An 18,939-nucleotide genomic window follows, 5' to 3' on the forward strand; every position below is an offset into this window, starting at 1 on the left:
CACCGCCGCCCAAATCTCAAGGCAGGAGGTTATCAATCTGTATTTTTTTTTACTTCTTACTGATAGGCCATCGTCAGTAGGCTTCATTAAGGTTTTATATAAATTTTCTGGAGTCAAAAAACCGTTTGCAATTGTCAGGTAGCTATATGTATTGTTAGAACTATTACCTACATTGATATGGTCATCATGGTAACGGTCTTTACTTTTGAATTGTTTCCTTAGAATCTGCCATAGGATTATTTTTCTAAAATTGGCATCAACATCTTCTGACATGCCATGTCTTCTGTTGTTGATGTCAGCAGGGCTAGCATATGATTGTCGCTAGAGTATGTCGCTGCGAGATAGATCACATGTCTTTTTAACCGCCTTCCAAATCTCAAGGGAAGGGGTTCTCAATTCGTCTGTATTTTTTTTTTAATGTTTGTTCCTCGATATCTCCGTCGTTACTGAACCGATTTTGAAAAATTTTTTTTTTATTGAATGTATATGTATACAGATTGGTCCCATTTTTCTCAGAACCTAGTTCTGATGATGGATTCCTGGAGAAATCGAGGGAACTCCTCAAATCTGAAAGGCATACATATGGTGTTTTTGTGTTTTTAAAGGAACAGCATGCACTTACGTCCAGAACAGTGACATTTAATGCAGTGGATCTGCTGATGGAGAGTGAGCCGCCCCTGGTTAGAGTTCCGTTCTGATAATCATTCTCATCTGTAAGTACTTCAGAATCATCCAAATTTCAAAATTGGTTCAGAAATGACGGAGATATCGAATAACAAACATTAAAAAATATACAGACGAATTGATAACATAATCCAACATTTGAAAGTATTTATCACCAGAAGCCCAAAGGAAGGCGGTTTTTTTTTTCTTAAAAATTATTCTAATTGTATTTAGTTACATAATGGTGCACTGGTTGGCTGCCACACTGGCTGTTAATCCATACTAATATTATAAATGGGAAAGTGTGTGGGTCTGTTTGTTTGTCCGTCTTTCACAGCAAAACGGAGCGACGAATTGACGTGATTTTTTTAAGTGGAGATATTTGAAGGGATGAAGAGTGACATAGGCTGCTTTTTGTCTCTTTCTAACGCGAGCGAAGCCGCGGGCAAAAGCTAGTGTTATATAACATTTATAACAGTCCAGTGTGGGAGCACCATAAGGACAGTCCATCTCGCGGCGACATACTCTTACGCCAATTACGTGCTAACCCTGCAGCCAATTATTATAATATATTATATTGACGACCGGTCTGGCCTAGCGTTTAGTGACCCTACCTGCTACGCCGCGGTCCCGGGTTCGAATCCCGGTAAGGGCATTTATTTGTGCGATGAGCACAGATACTTGTTCCTGAGTCATGGATGTTTTCTATGTATTTAAGTATTTGTATATTATATATGTCGTTGTCTGAGTACCTGCAACACAAGACATCTTGAGCTTACCGTGGGACTCAGTCAATCTGTGTAAGACTGTCCTATAATATTTATTCATTTATATATTGAGTATCATTGTTTTACATTCAAGTCATAATTAACCTTCTAGAATCATATTTGCGCAGCATATTTCAATTACGAGACTATTTAACTGCAAATTAGGCCTACAATATCTTAATTAACTATTTTACAACCGTCTTAATGTGTATTATGAAAACACGTGGCATATTAACCTGATCCTGCGAAAGGCAGTATTGTAGCTGAAATCTTTGTTTATCAAACTTTACCATAAATTCCTCGGTTTGGGAGCAAGTCATGGAAATTCACCGACTTGTTATTGGTTTGATGCTATGTAAGTATTACTTTGTTTATAAGAATGTAATTGTTTAATTTTGATGATGATAAAGATTGTTAACGGATATCCGGTAGGGTGGATCAAAAAACACTTTTTTGGAATTAGCAAACCTAATAGTTATCAATCAATGACCCTTAGTCTATGAAGCCTTTGTGCAAAATTTCAGCTTTTTTAATCAACATCTTCATCCCCCGCATTAGGTTTGAAATTTTGAAAATACATACAAACCTGAAAATTCAACTTTCAGATAAAAAAAAAATTCGGCTGTATTATGTTAAGTATATGTTATTGATACATATCAATATAAGAAACTACCAAAAATTAGGAATAATAGCATCAAAAATCGCCAAAGTTCGCCTAGTTTCAGTACCTACATTTGCCGAAATAGCCGCTAAAATACCGAAAATTTGCGATTTTTAACGCTATTTTCGCAACTTTTGGTAGTTTCTTGTAATAATATGTATCAATAATGTATACTGAACATAATACAGCCGAAATTTTTTTTTGATCTAAAAGTTGAATTTTCAGGTTTGTATGAGATTTTCAAAATTTCAAACCTGATGCGGGGGCTGAAGATGTTGAATAAAAAAGCTGAAATTTTGCACAAAGTCTTCATAGACTAAGGGTCATTGATTGATAACTATTAGGTTTGCTAATTCCAAATAAGTGTTTTTTGATCCACCCTAATATCCGGTCCTTCATCAAGCTTCAAACCTATCAACATAATTTATTTCATCCTACTCCAAATAATTTTTTTTAGGTTCAGGTTCTTCTGACAGAAACCTTCACCCTATCAAATAAATGTCGATTTAATATGATTCAGAATACCCTCATTAATTATGATTTTAAACAATTTTTCTATGGCCTTCCTCGGGTCCATCTCTGTACTTTTTAAGGTACGGTGGTTCCTTGGCAGAGAGGGCGGTGTCTTATATGGGATGTAACGTGTGTGAGTACATTTGCTGCATCCCATATCAGACACACAGTTAAGACGGCAGGCTCAGCGGCAGAGACTGCCGCCAAAAACAAACGCCTGAAGTACTCTGCCTTGGAAGCCACTTACGACTTCGTGCCCTTCGCGGTTGAGACAGCCGGGCCCTGGGGGAGGCGCGTGAACTCTTCCGATAGATCGGAAAGCGCCTCAGGAAGAAAACAAAAGATCCCCGTTCTGAGTCATGGCTTGTCCAACAGGTCTCCATCGCCATACAGCGGGGTAACGCTGCTAGCGTGATGGGGACCTTTGGACCCGGCATGGCCCAGAACGGGTTCCTTTAGGTATCCTACCTTTTTTTTATATATGTAGTAATATTTGTTTTTTAATTTTATAATTGTATGGTACTTATTATAAGTAATTAACTATTTATAAATGTTGTAAGAATCCTTACGAAACTTAAAAAACGTATATTTTCGGTAACAACTTTTGTTGGTTGACCATAATAAAATAAATACACAATCGAGTGGATATGAGCTATCTGTTTTTAGCCTTCTTATTTGGTCGTATAATGTTTTTACTTACCCTCAAGGCGCCTTTTTAGGTCAGATTTAGTTTACATTTAGGGGAAGGTTGCTATCATTGGACCACTTAACTTCGCTGCTCTATTCATAGATTTTATGTCAAAAAATAAAACTACTTTGAGAAGTTTTAATTCTTGACATCTATTTATGAATTACCTTATTCACAATAAAAAATATATAATAAATTTCGAGAAAATTCGAGAAAAGGTTTTCATAAGCTATTGCCTCCTTTGGACCAGAGTCTCCTTCATTGGACCACAAAGTCGCCACCAATAGACTTAGGAAATTTAGACCAATGGTTGGACCATTCAAGACAAGGAAACTTATGGAAATCGACAAAAAGTATTTTTTAATGAAATATTTTTTATAAAAATATAATTAAAAAATATATATATATTCTTTTCATATGTAGGTATAAGTTTGTTCTTACATAATTATTATCTATTTGCGCACGGGTAAATAATTCTAAAAAAAAGTTGCCATGATTGGCCCGGTCCGATGATAGAACCCACAGGTGTGGTCCATTGATAGCAACTAGGTATCACATCACAAATAAGAATATTAAAAAATAGAGAAAACAAATTCCTGGAAACTGTTGTTGTTTTAAATTTGCTCATTAATAAATATTTAAGCATTATACGTCAACACACAAATTCAATTGTCAATGTATTTATACTTTCGTGATTTTATTCCTTCGCGTAATTTAACTTCAACAGCGCTCGAAACACACTTGGATGCGTCACTCTTTTCCGGGAAGCGAGGCGCAACTGAGGTTACGGAGTGGCCCAAGGTGAGGCCTAAGGTCACCTTGTACCTTACTGGATTCCATCTAGCACGATTCGATTTAGAAATATTTAAGTGGTCCAATCAAAGCGCTGGTCCAATGATCGCAACCTTCCCCTATTAAAATACCTAAATTAACTGTGTTCTTAGGGCGTAAGATGTATGACTTCTGGGCTTTAGGATAAAGAACACTTGTTTCAGACACTTGTCTAATAAAAATATAAACTTTTTTTATAGATACGGGATCTATAAAAACTTCTCTCAAAACCGAAAGCGTAGTTTCCACATTCTCGCTATTATCTTTCCCACAAGATGTCCCTCCCGCGGCAGTCATAATTTTAACCCGCACACGAAATTCCATAATGAAAATTGTGGAACACCTTTCTACACCAACAATACTACTCTCACACCTTTTTCCTTGAAAATAAGGTTAGGTTTTAAACCAACATGTTGGCAGTATTTCGTCTTTACACGTGCATAAATGATACCCAATTTTTAACAACGGCCAGTATGGTGAAAGTCGTAAAGGTCGTTATGTTGGACCTGGGTCAGGAAAGGGTTAAAAGGTTAGCATTCTTGGCATGCGGGTTACTCGGGTGACTTTATTTCTGAGCCTGTACCATGTTTTTTGACGTTTTAAAAATTAAATACGTTTGCGTGCCACTTTTTTCAAAGTTGTCCAACCCCAATTTTGGAAATGGAAATTTTTATGTGGTTTCCACTCAGAATCGCGAGCTCTTTCAATTCTAATAGGAGAAAAAAAGTGTCCCAAGGTTTTTTTCCCATTCCGTTACCATTTTTTCATACATTTTGTATGGCGGTAACGGAATGGAAGGTTCGAAAAAATGCATGGAAATCTTGGGACATTTTTTTTCTCCTAAATAGCGTAAAATATACCCATGTCACAAAAAAAGTGGGGTGGACAACTTTTAAAAGAATGGCCCATCTCGATGGTGGAAGACACTGGTCTCACGAAAAGCGAATAAACGATGAGCTATCGGGGAGAGAATCGAACAAAAGAGTCGCTCCTGTGTAAATTACAATCCTACCCTCTAATCCACAGATGTCATATATACCATAGATCAAGCAAACGTATCTACTTAGCGTGTCAAATGAACTCAGTGAAATCCACTGAGTTGTCCGTCTTTAATCGCAGCTTGCAGCTTTCGGGCTTCAATTTTTGTAAGTTGAAGTCAATCAAAACATAAAAAATGCCTCGTTACGTGATATTTAATTGCAACAACACAAAAATTATGAACAATCAAGAGCCTGAGACATATTTAAAATTACAGGCAAGAAACAACTTCAGTACAAAATTTGACACGCTCGGCCCCTATACAAATAGATGAATTTGTTTCTTCTATATAAATAAAGTTCTGTGCTCTAATCTCTGATTTTCGCTCCCAGCTCGGGTGGTTACCGATCCGCCGACGTAGAGATGTGCGTGTTCTGTCCTTACTTTACAACGTACTTTATAACCCCTGTTCTCCTTCTTACCTTACCGAGAGATTTAAGTATCTGGCTGAGGGCAGTGAACACCGTTTACGTTCAAGTGCGAATCTCACGCTTGCTATTCCTATGAATAATACACGTACGTACGCAAAATCATTCACGGTGCGCGCTGTGAAATTGTGGAATGATTTGCCTCTGTCGCTCAAACGGTCTCAGTCTGTGACATCATTCAAGGTGAATCTGAAGAAACTTTGGCTTTCTGAACAAGTATGATAATGGTTGGGAATTTTATATATATATATATATATATTATTGTATGTATTGATATGTTTATATATTGGTTAGGTACTTATTTTGTATTATATCTATGTACTCTAGTATGTAATTTATTTTATAGTGTCATTTTGTATTTATGTAGTTTATATAATTGTTAGCAATATTTTGGATTACTTTTGACCTTTATTGTACTCCTGTAAGTTTGTCTATCTTACGTACTGGAACGATCCTCTCATCTTCTCCAAGGTTAGCTGGAAGAGATCCCTTATAGGGATAAGCTCACCTTTGTATCTCTATTCTTACAAATTGTATATAAACTGTTGTACACAATAAAGTGATTACCACTAGTACTACTACTACTAATAATAATAATCCTATCCGCCTACAATCCTCTCTGCTTCGCCCAAAGGTAGTAGTAGTAGTAGTAATAGTACATTGTGCAACAAGAGAAGGAAGTTTAATATTACTAACAAGAGTAAGTTAAATCGCGACGGTTTACCGGTGGCTAGGCCGTAACTCGTTTTTGGTGGGACCAGTGTACGTCACCAAAACAATAGTACATTACATCAGAGGCCGGGAAAATGAGGATTTCCGGCCAAGTGGGTATATACGGCAGAGCGAGCGTGCGAGCGAGGCCGGATAGGGATACGAGGCCGGGAATCCGTTTTCACGCCGAGGCATGTCTATACATTGTTATAGATTTTAATAAACCGTGTTTAGGCCAGTAAATTTACTGACTATAGTGCTTTTCTCAAACATACAATGAAATAAAAAAAATGCTGTAAAGGACAATATTTTATAAAAAAAAGTTACTTTGCACTTTTGCAGGCCTAGGCCTAAAAAATAATATGAAATCCCTTTACAGTTCTCTCGAGTTGTTGCGCCCAAAAAGCGATACTTCCCAGCCCATTTTAAGGAACGTAAAGACAATATTTCATTGCATGTTTGAGAAAATGTGATTTTTGGTTCTAGTAAGTAACCTTCGCCTCGCTGTTCAGTTTTTCCATTTATGAATGTAATTTTTCTTGAGCTCGAGTAATGTATTCTAAAACATCAGAAACAGATAGTAGAGGTTATGTTGTCACAATGTTAGCTTTTATGTTAGGATTTAAGATTCGTTTAGCGCGCTTTCTGGAAATGGAAGAAAATGTAGGAACAATTTTATCGTTGGGTTAAAACATTTCACCTAAATTGTTTCCTATTACTTTATAAGTAAATATATCGTCGCCTAGCATCCATAGTACAAGCTTTGCTTAGTTTGGGCAAGTTTGGGGCTAGGTTGATCTGTGTAAGGTGTCCCCCAATATTTATTTATTATTATTTATCCTATTTAATATCACATACAGGTCGAACGCGATTAATTAACATTATTTTATCTTTTTTCCCAATGTTTATCGTCCTACGTTAATCGCGTTCGACCAGTATAGTGACTTTAAACATGTGTACAAAGCGCGAGAACTTAAAGTGTTATATTATTAAAGTGTTAAAAATCTACAAATAATATTTCCTTGTGACACCGCGTTCGTAACTCGTATAAGTATCTTGTTTCGCATGTGTCTCTTGACCCATTTCTGTCGACCGACTTTCCTTCTAGTAACACGTTGGCTGTCTTAAGGCTAGGTTATCTATTGGAAAGGTTTATCTGGTTTAAAAAATGTTTCTTACAATGTTGGGTGAGAAGAAGAAGAATGTGTCCGCGCATATTTCCACGGCGACACAGGTAAGCGACAAAGTGAGACGTTTTGCCGGCTCATCAAATTTAAGGATAGCGAAAAAAATACTTTGTCCGAAACACTTCATTTGTTTCACGCATTAAATAAACAAATAAATATTGTATTACAAATAAAGTTGTAGCTAACATGGTAAATAAATAATAATAAATATTGGGGAAACCTTACACAGATCAACTTAGCCCCAAACTAAGCAAAGCTTGTACTATGGGTGCTAAGCGACAATATACATACTTAAATATTGGGTTGGTAAGAAAGTAATGAGCGATCGATTGTATTCCACATAAAATTTTTGAGAGAGTTCTAGAATCTTCTATGGTCGAAAGTATATAAAGGGCGAGTCGCACAGTTTCTCGTCAGTCATTCACTAGCTGTCGCCGAGCTAATATAAGGAAGAAAATGGACGAATTAAAAGTGCATGTAAGGCATTGCTTACTATATGAATTTCAGTCTGGCCATTCAGCCGCCGAAGCAGTGCGTAATATATGTCAGCGTGTTGCTCCTGAAGTTGTGTCTGAGGCCATGGCGAAACGATGGTTCCAGCGGTTTCGTAGTGGCGACTTTTCATTATCAGATCAACCTAAGTCTGGTCGACCGGTGAAGATTGATGTAGCCAAATTAAAAACCTTAATTGAAGGAGATCCGAGGCTAACGAGTCGTACTCTTGCTACCGAGTTAGGCTGCTCTCATGTCACCATAGAAACACATTTACACGAGTTGGGAAAAAACTACAAATACAGTGTTTGGATACCGTACGAACTTGATAGAGATCAACTAAACCGCCGTGCCGATATCTGCATACAACTTCTGTCTTTTCGCCGCACATTCAACTGGTTGGACCATCTTATCACTGGAGATGGAAATTGGGTCTTATATATAAATCACACACGCAAACGTCAGTGGCTAGCTGCAAACGAAAAAGGAATAGAGGCACCAAAAACAGAGCCTCACCCGAAAAAAGTTATGCTGTCCGTTTGGTGGGATATTCATGGTATTATTCACTGGGAACTCCTACCAAGTGGATTGACTGTTACCGCATCAGTATACTGTAATCAGCTTGAAAATTTAAACCAAAAAATCTGTCAGAATCGTCCATAGCATGCTAAAGTTTTTTTCTTACACGACAATGCTCGCCCACACATTGCAAAAGTGACTCGGCTAAAGCTATTGGAGCTAGGTTGGAAAGTGATACCTCATCCACCGTACTCTCCAGACTTGGCACCTACGGATTACGCATTGTTCAGGTCGCTAAGCAATGCCTTGAATGAAAAAAAGTTCGATGATCAAGCCCATCTACGACAGTACATAGCTGAGTTTTTTGAATCTAAACCTAAGAACTTCTTCGCCGATGCTATTCATTCTTTACCAGAACGATGGAGACAAGTAGTAGAAAACGAAGGCCGTTATATTTTTGATAAATGATTAAAATAATAAATTAAATAAAAATTACAATATTGGTTATGATTCGCTCATTACTTTCTTACCAACCCAATAGATACATCATACATAGAAAACATCCATGACTGCGGAACAAATAAATGCCCTTACCGGTATTCGCACCCAGGACCGCGGCTTATCAGGCAGGGTCAGTACTGACTGAGTCAGACCGGTCGTCAAATGCATAACATTGTCACCATTGGGGTTGAAGTTGCAATGTTAAATAGAGTAGGATTAGGCACGCCATGTCATCATCATTACTTGCCAATTTCCCATTATTTTGGGGTTGGGGCAGCATTTCACTCTCATGCCATTTTTCACACAGTCCATCCATCTTGTCTTAGGCCTCCCACTACCCTTAACCACCCATTTTGTAACATTACTTTCATCCCTCCACATTACATGCCGGTACTATGCTAATATATCTGTCACCTTCTCTCTACGAAATATAAATTGCATTATACATCTATAAAGTTGTTGCGCTAAACGAGCCACTGATCATTGTTTGGAGAGTTCAAATGTGAAGGCCAGACACACTTCCTCGTTTGACTTAACCGTTATTACTTAAAATAAAAAATAAATATTCGGGACACCTTACACCTTACATATGTACAATTTACTTCAACACAAAAAATAGATTCGTATAAGGTAAGTTTGAACGTGTAACTGAGAACCTCACCTTAACTTGAAGGCTTAAGTACGCCTTTCCGGCATTTCCTCGAATGCTTTACTTGAATGACAACTAGCCTACTATTAATGGGTCGACCCTTGAAATGCTTCCGGGTTTGATTCCCGAGTGAAAACGATTTTTTACCCTAATAGGGGTTATGTCATAATGGGGTCTGAAGTCACGTTTGTGACTGAATTATCCTATTATTCACATTTTCTATTATATACGCGGTTTCTAAAGACACGTAGCGTGATGTGAATCTGAAAAAGTCTGTGTCACTCGAGAAGTCGCATGCCTTGATTCGTATTTTCATTCTATTAAAGGTGAGGTTTGTCATATTCAGGCGACATCGTGAATGGCACTATCCGTAACCGTTGGACCGCGCGTGAATGGATTTCTTTACTCATTTGAATCAAAGCTGTGTCCCTATTTTTAAATGTTATGATAAATCTTCAAATCAGGAACTAAAAATCGGTAGTTTAATAATATTTAATTTTACTATAATGTCAATATACACTGGTCAAAAAGAGAAATAAAAAAACAAAGTGTGATGTAAAGCTGCATTTTTGGTATGTTATTTGGGGTCCTTGGGGGAATGTAGGACTATATTTTGCAAGCAAAAAAATGGTGTGCTAACTTCGTAATTTAAAAAAAAAAGTAAAAAAATCAGACTTTTTTTGGTTTTTGCCGTTTTATTAAAAAACTATGCATTTTTGGTCAAAAGTTGCTTTGTAATGTTAAAAGCGCATGAAATTCCAAACAGTTTGACATCTTTTTTATCAATGTCCATCAAATATTTTTTGAGATATGAAGCGTCAAAAAAAGAGCATTTTTCCCCTTTCTATGAAAATATTCGTTTTGCTAATATTTTGAGACAGATATCAGCAAAACAACTCAGGCTATTACATAAATTGTAAAATAAAAATGTAGAAAATTTCAATAAGACCAAAAGAGTGCCAGTTATTTAAAAAAATATATTATATCATAAGTCTAGTATAACTGGATCAGAAATAATCGGTGGATGGTAATGGCCAAATGGGATAGTTTACATATATTTACAGGAGGCGTAGCGGAGAACGAATTATTATTATTTGGGGGCTGTTCAAGTATTACTCAGACACATATTTGCGTATATCAAATCAACATTTATTTAGTAAGTTAAGTTTACGGTCAGAAAGACCTCGGGCTCGCCGCTTGGCGGAAAAAAATATTTACGAGTAGAAAACCCTCATTAATTGAATCAGATTGTTCCGAAATTGTTCTAGTACGAACTGGTTTTTAAAGCATATCACTGAGGGTCAATAACATCGATGCAATCTCACGAGCGTTGTCGTGGACGTGCCCGAATCATAGTATTCTCCGTTTAACGAAATATCAGTACATAGTATGTGTTGTATTGCACGCGCAGGTCTCTCACCGCCGCGCAGGTGTAGTCGGACCATAACTCGACAGTATACACGCTTGTACAAAAACTGAGGAACAGCTGTCTTTTTACGCTGTCACTACATTTGGCGAATCTTCTAGCCAACATGTTTGCCCTTACTGCGGTGGCTCGCCTCTGCCTTTCTATGTCGTCCTGGTCTTTTAAACTGGAGAACTAGATGTGGCCAAGATATTTGACTTCGTGTACTCTCCGCAATTGAACTCCATCAAGCAAAAGAGGTGGTACATGTGTGGGCATATGTGCTGCCTCCATGAGCATAAATTCAGACTTGTCCGGATTGTATCTCATGTTATGCTGGCTGGCGTATCTCTCGCATTCTGCAAGTAACTTACGCATAGCTCCCACAGATGGTGCTAGTAGGACCATATCGTCTGCATATGCGATGTGATTTATTATTTGCCCATTGATGGAGCAGCCAACCTCGGTACTGGTCAAAGCCTGCGACAGCCCATCCATGTACACGCTGAAGAGAGCCGGAGACATACTGCCTCCTTGTCTCACGCCACAGTTTAGCCCGCTGGCTGTGGACAGAGTTGACTTCCATCTTACTACGTTCTTCTGCTGGGAATACCACTTCTCCAGTATCTTAATAATTGGCGTGGGCGCCTTCCGTTCCCGTAGTTTATTCCACAGCAATTGGTGGTCAAATACAACTCAAGTGGACTTTCTATCACTACAGGAGTTGTGCCATCAAGATGCAGAACCAGGAAAATGTAACTAATTCTGTTTTATTTTTCTAATTTACTAAACTTCAAAATTTTACTGTATTTTATTTCTTCATTAGTAATAGTCAAATCGATGCAAAGTTAGCTTAGACAATTTTTTCAGATAAACGCATATCAAAGAAAGTAAGATCGAATAGATAGCACTTTCAACCTAAAACTTTTAGCGTAAACTATTTTATACCTTAACCAATCTACCAGACTCTTGGCTTCTCTATTTATAGATTTTTTTAACCGACTTCAAAAAAGGAGGAGGTTCTCAATTCGACTGAATTTTTTTTTGTATGTATGTTACTCGATATCTCCGAGGATCGTGGACCGATTTTCAAATTTTTTTTTTGATCGAACGGGTATAACCCCGAGATGGTCCCATTGGCACCAAGTCGGGGTCTGATGATGGGATCTTGGAGAAATCGAGGGAACTCTTCAAATGTTATAGGTACATGTAATGTTCTTAGTGTATTTTTCAAAGGTACACCAGTATTTACGCCTGATGGTAATAATTTTATGTGGCTGAGCTGATGATGGAAGGTCAACTCCTCAACGGTTAGGAGTTAAAGGATAATTCTTTCACTACTGTACATATATTCGGACTGATACATATAATATCACTAGGAACCACTAAAAATCAACAAATAAATTAACTTTTTAACAAAAAATAAAACCGCCTTCAAAAAAAGCGTGTTACAAAACACGGAGAAACTAAAAAGCCAAAAATAATAAACCTTCGAATTCAGATTTCTTATCGGATTGCAATAATCTAAACATCCAAATTATAAACAAATCAATTATTTTTGGAGTCGGGGCCAGCCTGCGTATGGTTGGGTGGGGCAAACAGGAAATAGCAAGGCGACGAACAGGTCTGGTACCGACTACAAAAATAATTGATTTGTTTATAATTTGGATGTTTAGATTATTGCAATCCGATAAGAAATCTGAATTCGAAGGTTTATTATTTTTGGCTTTTTAGTTTCTCCGTGTTTTGTAACACGCTTTTTTTGAAGGCGGTTTTATTTTTTGTTAAAAAGTTATTTGTTTACCAAAGTAACTATTCGTCTTACTGACCTTTATTTGCACTAAAACTAAAGCAAAATAAATTTTATATAATGTTATATTGCAATATATATCATATCCTGAAGTATTTTGCAGATATTTGTCTAAAAATATTGGCAAAACGCTACATTTTATAAATGCGTCAAAAATTAACCTTTTTTGACGCTTCATATATCTCGAAAACTATTTGACGGATATTGATGAAAAAGATGTCAAACTGTTTGAAATTTAATGCGCTTTCAACGTTACAAAGTAACTTTTGACCAAAAACGCATAGTTTTTCAATAAAAAAAATAAAAACCAAAAAAGTCCGATTTTTTTACTTTTTTTTTTAAATTACGAAGTTAGCACACTTTTTTTTTGCTTGCAAAATATAGTCTTACATTTCCCCAAGGACTCCAAATAACATACCAAAAATCCAGCTTTACATCACACTTTGTTTTTTTAGCCGATTTTCATGTAAGATTTGACCGGTGTAATATCCAAAGGTAGCAGACCTAGCACAAAATTGACGCGATAGTACGTGTGTCTCGCCGCATCTTAGGTAACACGTTTTTAGGGTTCCGTACCAAAAAGGTACAACAGGAACCCTTATGGTGCGACTCTGTCCGTCTGTCTGTCCGTCTGTCACATTCCTAAATATCTCGAGAACTACTAATGCTATCAACTTGAAATTTGGAATAGTTGTGAACATTGTGAACCTCTACAAATAGAAGGTATAATTTTTTTAAATTTATTAATTTTAATTGTAGAAAATGGCCAAAATGAAAGGGGGGCAAACTGTAAATTTCAAGTTACTAGGTCAAGTGGGGTATCGTTAGAAAGAGCTTAAATTGAACGTAAATAAACTATTTTTTATAATTTTTTTGTTGTGGAAAAAAAAAGAATTTTGAAGGAAAATGTAAAAAAAAAATACCGTTCCCCCCCCTTATCTCCGAAGTTTACCAACGAAAAATTATGAAAATTTTAGGAAACATTGGTTTTATGCTAAATATTACAGGAAAAATATAATCGTGTTTGTATCTTGAAAACGTTTTTTTAATTCACAAAAAACTTTTCAGATTTTTACTTTTAATTTACCCACCTTTGCGGATGTATATAGTACTTCAAATTAATACGAGATGTTACGTAAATCATCTTCTTTCCAATAAAGTACAAATTGTTTAAATCGGTTAACATTATAAAGAATAATTCCTGAAAAACCAACATACTATGGTCGCGCAAATTAGTTAGCGAATTCACCGAGAGACGGCGCTATACACAATAATGCTCATTAGTACCTATACTTTTGTCTTCTAGTCAAGTCGTTAGAGTTATGTGAAAACATGAGATTATTTTAACTGGGGAGTTTGAAAGTTTGTACGGAACCCTCGGTGGGCGAGTCCAACTCGCACTTGACCGGTTTTTTCTTATCATATTGACATAAGAAAGGATATTCTATAGATGGCGATATACATAATTCTCGCGCCAAACATTTCAGTAGCTGGCCCTGATAAATGCAAAATGATCTACTAAATATGTTAAGAGGATACAGGATACGACTATTTCTTCCCTGGTTTTTGAAGAAAGAGCAATGATTTTTTCAACACAGATTAGATTTTTTTTATATTCTTATTTTTAAAGACGCTAGAACCCATCAAAAATTTCCAAAAAATGCCTTATTGATTATGGTGCAAAAAATGTGTGGTACTTATTCAAAATTGGTAACAATTAGCCAAAAAAACTAAACGGTCCGACACAGATAAGTTCATTGTTATTCAGATTCTCAAATTTCGTTACGATTGATTAAGTTTTGAAGGAGGAAACAGTCGAGACCGGAACCTCGGTTTTAAATATTTTTTTCGCAATATCTTTTAATGAGTTGTTCTGAATGGACATTTTTTTTTTCGATAAATCTAGTTAATAACACGTATATTTAACTAAAACTCCCAAATTGAAAGGGGGGCCTTTCCATTGAAGCATTTTCGCTCCTGTAGCGTCTTAACAAAATCTTCAAAATTCCAGCATTCTTCATCGGGACCGCCGGGCAAAACCTCTCGCCGTTCAACTTCTTCTTCAACCCTTGGACGACGGACGTTCAGTCTTTGAACACAATAAACATTACTAAACCCAGCTGCATCGAGTGCCCTCGTGTCTACCTACCAGTCTGTGCCTCCAACAACAGGACCTTCACCAACGAATGCTTCATAAACTGTCTGAATTTTAGAAACACTGATGTTACTAACTTCACCAAGGTCAAGAAGTATAGGATGGGGCCTTGCGAAGTATTTGAGGGCACTAATGTTGTGTTTTAATTGTTTTGAGGTTTTGGAGAAATAAATCTGATGTTTTAATGATATTGCGGTTTTATTGCTGATAACCCATTCATTGCTAATCACGACACGTTGTCGTTCTGCTTTTCGAAACAGCTAATGACAAACAAATATATGAAAGAGGCGCGTTCCTACGCACACAGTTTAAGCTCGTGTGGGCTAACGTGTACCATACTTGTATGAGTGAGATGAGATGGGTCGACTGGTCGCGTTCTTGACGACGACGGGTGGGCACTTTTAGCGGGAAGCAGGGAGTGGCCATACTGTACGAACAGTACTCTTTATTATACAGTGCTAAAAGAAGTAGACTAAAATGATAATTATATGACTGAATGAGTCTGTAAAATTTCTCAGAACTCATTGACAATTCAACCATCTTTAAACTCCCCGCTGCAAATTTTATCTATATTGCAAAAATCAATAAGTCCAATACGCTTGCCTTGCATTGCCTTTAAATCCGCTCTCAAATATTTAAATATTCCGACATTTCGATTCTTGGAGCGGAAGCCATGTGGTCGCATGAAGAAAAATTCTCACTCAGAACGAGGAAATGCAATTTTGCGACGACTTTGACATCACGGGTGGTGATTTCGAGGATTTTAAGGAGCCGATTCTAAAATTTCTTGAACACTAAAATCAAAACATACGTACGTACCTAAGGTATTACAGTAGGTATGTATCTCAACGAAAATAAAAACACTATGAAATTAACCCGTTTAACGTTTACCTCATACTGAGCGACTTTTACTACGGGACCAACCCTGACATCCCAAAAATAAACTATGCTGTTTCTATTTTTTTTTTCTTTTTTTTATAAATAAATGGGCTTACTCTTGGCCACAGCCACAGACTAGCCAAAAGCCTACGATGGAGTCAGCTCGCCCTGAAGATGTTCACCCTAGATTTGAAGGTTTTGGTCACGTGAAGCTGAATTTTCTATGAGAGCTCAGTCTCGGTCAAAATTTACTCAGTGTGACCTAAACATATACGGGTTTTAATGTTTTCTCATTGTTCAGATACATTATGTACTTTATATAATTCCATAGCAGACAAATAAAATCTAAGACGAAAACGTACCTCAAAACCTATGTAATTGTAGTATTGAAATAGCTATTAGACATAACCGAAGATTTTCAATAGCAAAATAATAATCTGAATTACCTAATGTAATACCTTTAAACGAGCTATTATATATTTTTTTAATACCTGCGATCTCGGAAACAGCTTGCTATGTATCGTAAGTAATGTTTTGTTTAGGCCATACATCTTAGCGTATACGTAATAAGGTTCATATTGAATAGTCGACGCTACGTCATTAAACAGAAGGCTAGTGGTCGACAAATTCGCACGGTTACCTAACTGCACAGGTGGCTCAGCGGCATAACGCCAGACACACGATCCGACGGTTGGAAGTTCGATCCTCAGCGGCGCAGAATCTTTTTCTATTTTTTAAGGATATTTGATTTACTTATATTATTGATACATGGTATTCGGAGAGATTCCAGCTCAAGCCTCCGAAATATTAGTACGGTTGTTGTGAGAATAATGTACCCGTCATAAATGAAATTATAAATGTAAAATTGGATGGCAAAATGCAGTAATGATTAAATTACGGATATAATGTTTTGTTTCCTATGTGTGTGAAATTGTGGTGAAGGGATAAGTGCTAATTATAAGAATCTAGGGTTCAGTTTATAAAATTATAGCTTAGAAATACTAGTGCACAGTTAAACTATATCCCTTTGTTTTAGCCTATGGACATGCCCTTCATGGTTCGGTTAGATTGCAACCTGAACGTAGCAATATATGTAAATAATTATCACGCTAGCCGGCGCACTTTGGATTAGCAGGATTCCCAAACCGGTGGTTTAAACTCCTCTTGGCGCTCAACATCTAGTTTTAGCTTAGCTTAGTAATTAGTCTTAGGTACTAGTTTGTATTTTAATTAGAATAATATTTTTACTCAAGTTACCGACGTTTTATTGTTGCACCCAGCTTAAACACACGTAATAAGCTCCAACGATTTCGCTGAGTTATGTGCGGGTTTTGCAGAGTGAAAAATCGATCTAGCTTAGTCCTCTCATTTCCAAGGTGTATCCCTTCCAATTATCTCTTTCTTTGATCTCTTCTCAAAGAAGATCGAATGACGTTGTCAAATCGCTAAAATAGAATCGGCACCTTTTATCATACTTTGTAATTTTATAGCTTTCATAAATGCATGTTTTGGAGCATCCTTTGGTTATGTGTTTTTTCGTACAAAAAATAAAATAAAATAAAAAATATCATTACATTTTTTATTTCTTCAATAAATTGAAATGAACATCACTTTACTATGTAATTAGATCCTGCTCATAGGACACAGCCTAGTGCTTCAAATTCTGAAGGTGTCTATAGGCTACGGCAACCGCTTACCATCACCTGGGCCTTATGCAACATAAACGTAAAAGAATATTAGATGAGTTACGTTGCTTTGTCGTTTAAATATAATTTTGGTTATTTTAGTTTATATAAATGTATTAGGTATATTTTTTTGTTATTATGTATAAGTTATATGTTATGGCTGTGAGGCCTGGTCACTAACACTGAAAGAAGAAAGTCAGCTCCTGGTAGCGGAGAGAAAGATTTTTCGCAAGATCCTGGGACCTATTCAGAGAGACGATGGCACCTGGAGCATCCGGAAAAATGCTGAGATCGAGGAGTTAGTGGCCGAACCCAATAACATCGGCGAAACGAAAGCCCACAGACTTCGCTGGTTCGGTCACTTACTTACAATGGGAGACGATCGGGCTGTCAAGAGAGCTTTCTTGGGTCGACCGGCTGGTGGCCGCCCGGCGGGTCGACCCAGGTACCGCTGGGAGGACAGTGTGGTGGCGGATCTGCGTCGGCTTCAAGTCAGTGACTGGCAAGAGGCTGCGCAGGATCGGGACAGGTGGCGATCTCTCGTTTCGGAGGCCAAGATTCACTTTGGATCACTGAGCCAAAATAGTTAGTTAGTTTATAAGTATGAATTTTTTGAAATGAACGTTTCTAAACAAAGGTATTCCGTAACATCCGATCCGAATCCGAAATAAGATCCGTCATAACCGAAGATCTATTTGTATGGTAGTTTACGCACTATACTCGATCTCCGCATATCTAACCCATATTTTTTTCTAGATTTTCTAAAAAAAAATGTAAATTCGAATTTATTGTTATGTAAGTATAATTTGATGACTGAAAATTTTACTCTTGCTGACAAATAATACGATTAAGAACCTGGTAAGGGGCTAATTTTTTTCCCTCACTTTTACAACATTAAAAAAGAGGTCATCGCAATAAAGTCAAAGTCAAAGTCAAAATATTCTTTATTTAAATAGGCTTACAATAATAAGCACTTTTAAATTAAACAATTAGGTATAGGCTACTTAGTTTCTAGTCAAATGAGCTTCTTTTTAAGAACTGTCAAAACGAATTTGAACGACTTGCTAGTATGGAATTAATATGAAATCAATTTGAGTGACGTCACGGTTAACTCTTTTACTTTATATATTTCTACCTGACTTTTTAAATAGAAAATTTAAAAGGTATAAAATATTTTACTTTAAAGTACAGTCAAGTTCTTTATTATTGCTACTTACTCGTCTTACTCATACTTCAATCATAAAAAATATTGAAATAAGTACAATACTAACAATTCAATCTTCGAATAGTCATAAAACGTAAATTAAAATTAGCATTTTTGATATTGGCTACCTATTGATATTGACATACCTATTGG

General features: G+C 36.7%; 1 protein-coding gene across 2 annotated transcripts in view; it reads left to right on the forward strand.

Moving 5' to 3' along the window:
* Positions 1-15,197, forward strand: part of LOC125242274 — a 41,666-nt gene extending 26,469 nt beyond the window's left edge. Inside the window, exons 1-2 of one of the 2 annotated variants that reach the window (XM_048151035.1) lie at positions 1,647-1,785; positions 14,875-15,197. In XM_048151035.1, the coding sequence (XP_048006992.1) occupies positions 1,749-1,785; positions 14,875-15,164 (327 nt within the window). In that variant the 5' untranslated portion in view covers positions 1,647-1,748 and the 3' untranslated portion in view covers positions 15,165-15,197. Of the gene's footprint in view, positions 1-1,646; positions 1,786-14,874 lie in introns of those variants that run through there. The other variant, XM_048151032.1, reaches the window with a different exon arrangement.
* Positions 15,198-18,939: the final 3,742 nt, after the last annotated feature.

Source organism: Leguminivora glycinivorella, chromosome 2 (genome assembly GCF_023078275.1).
Source record: "Leguminivora glycinivorella isolate SPB_JAAS2020 chromosome 2, LegGlyc_1.1, whole genome shotgun sequence".
Taxonomy (NCBI): Eukaryota; Metazoa; Arthropoda; class Insecta; order Lepidoptera; family Tortricidae; genus Leguminivora; species Leguminivora glycinivorella.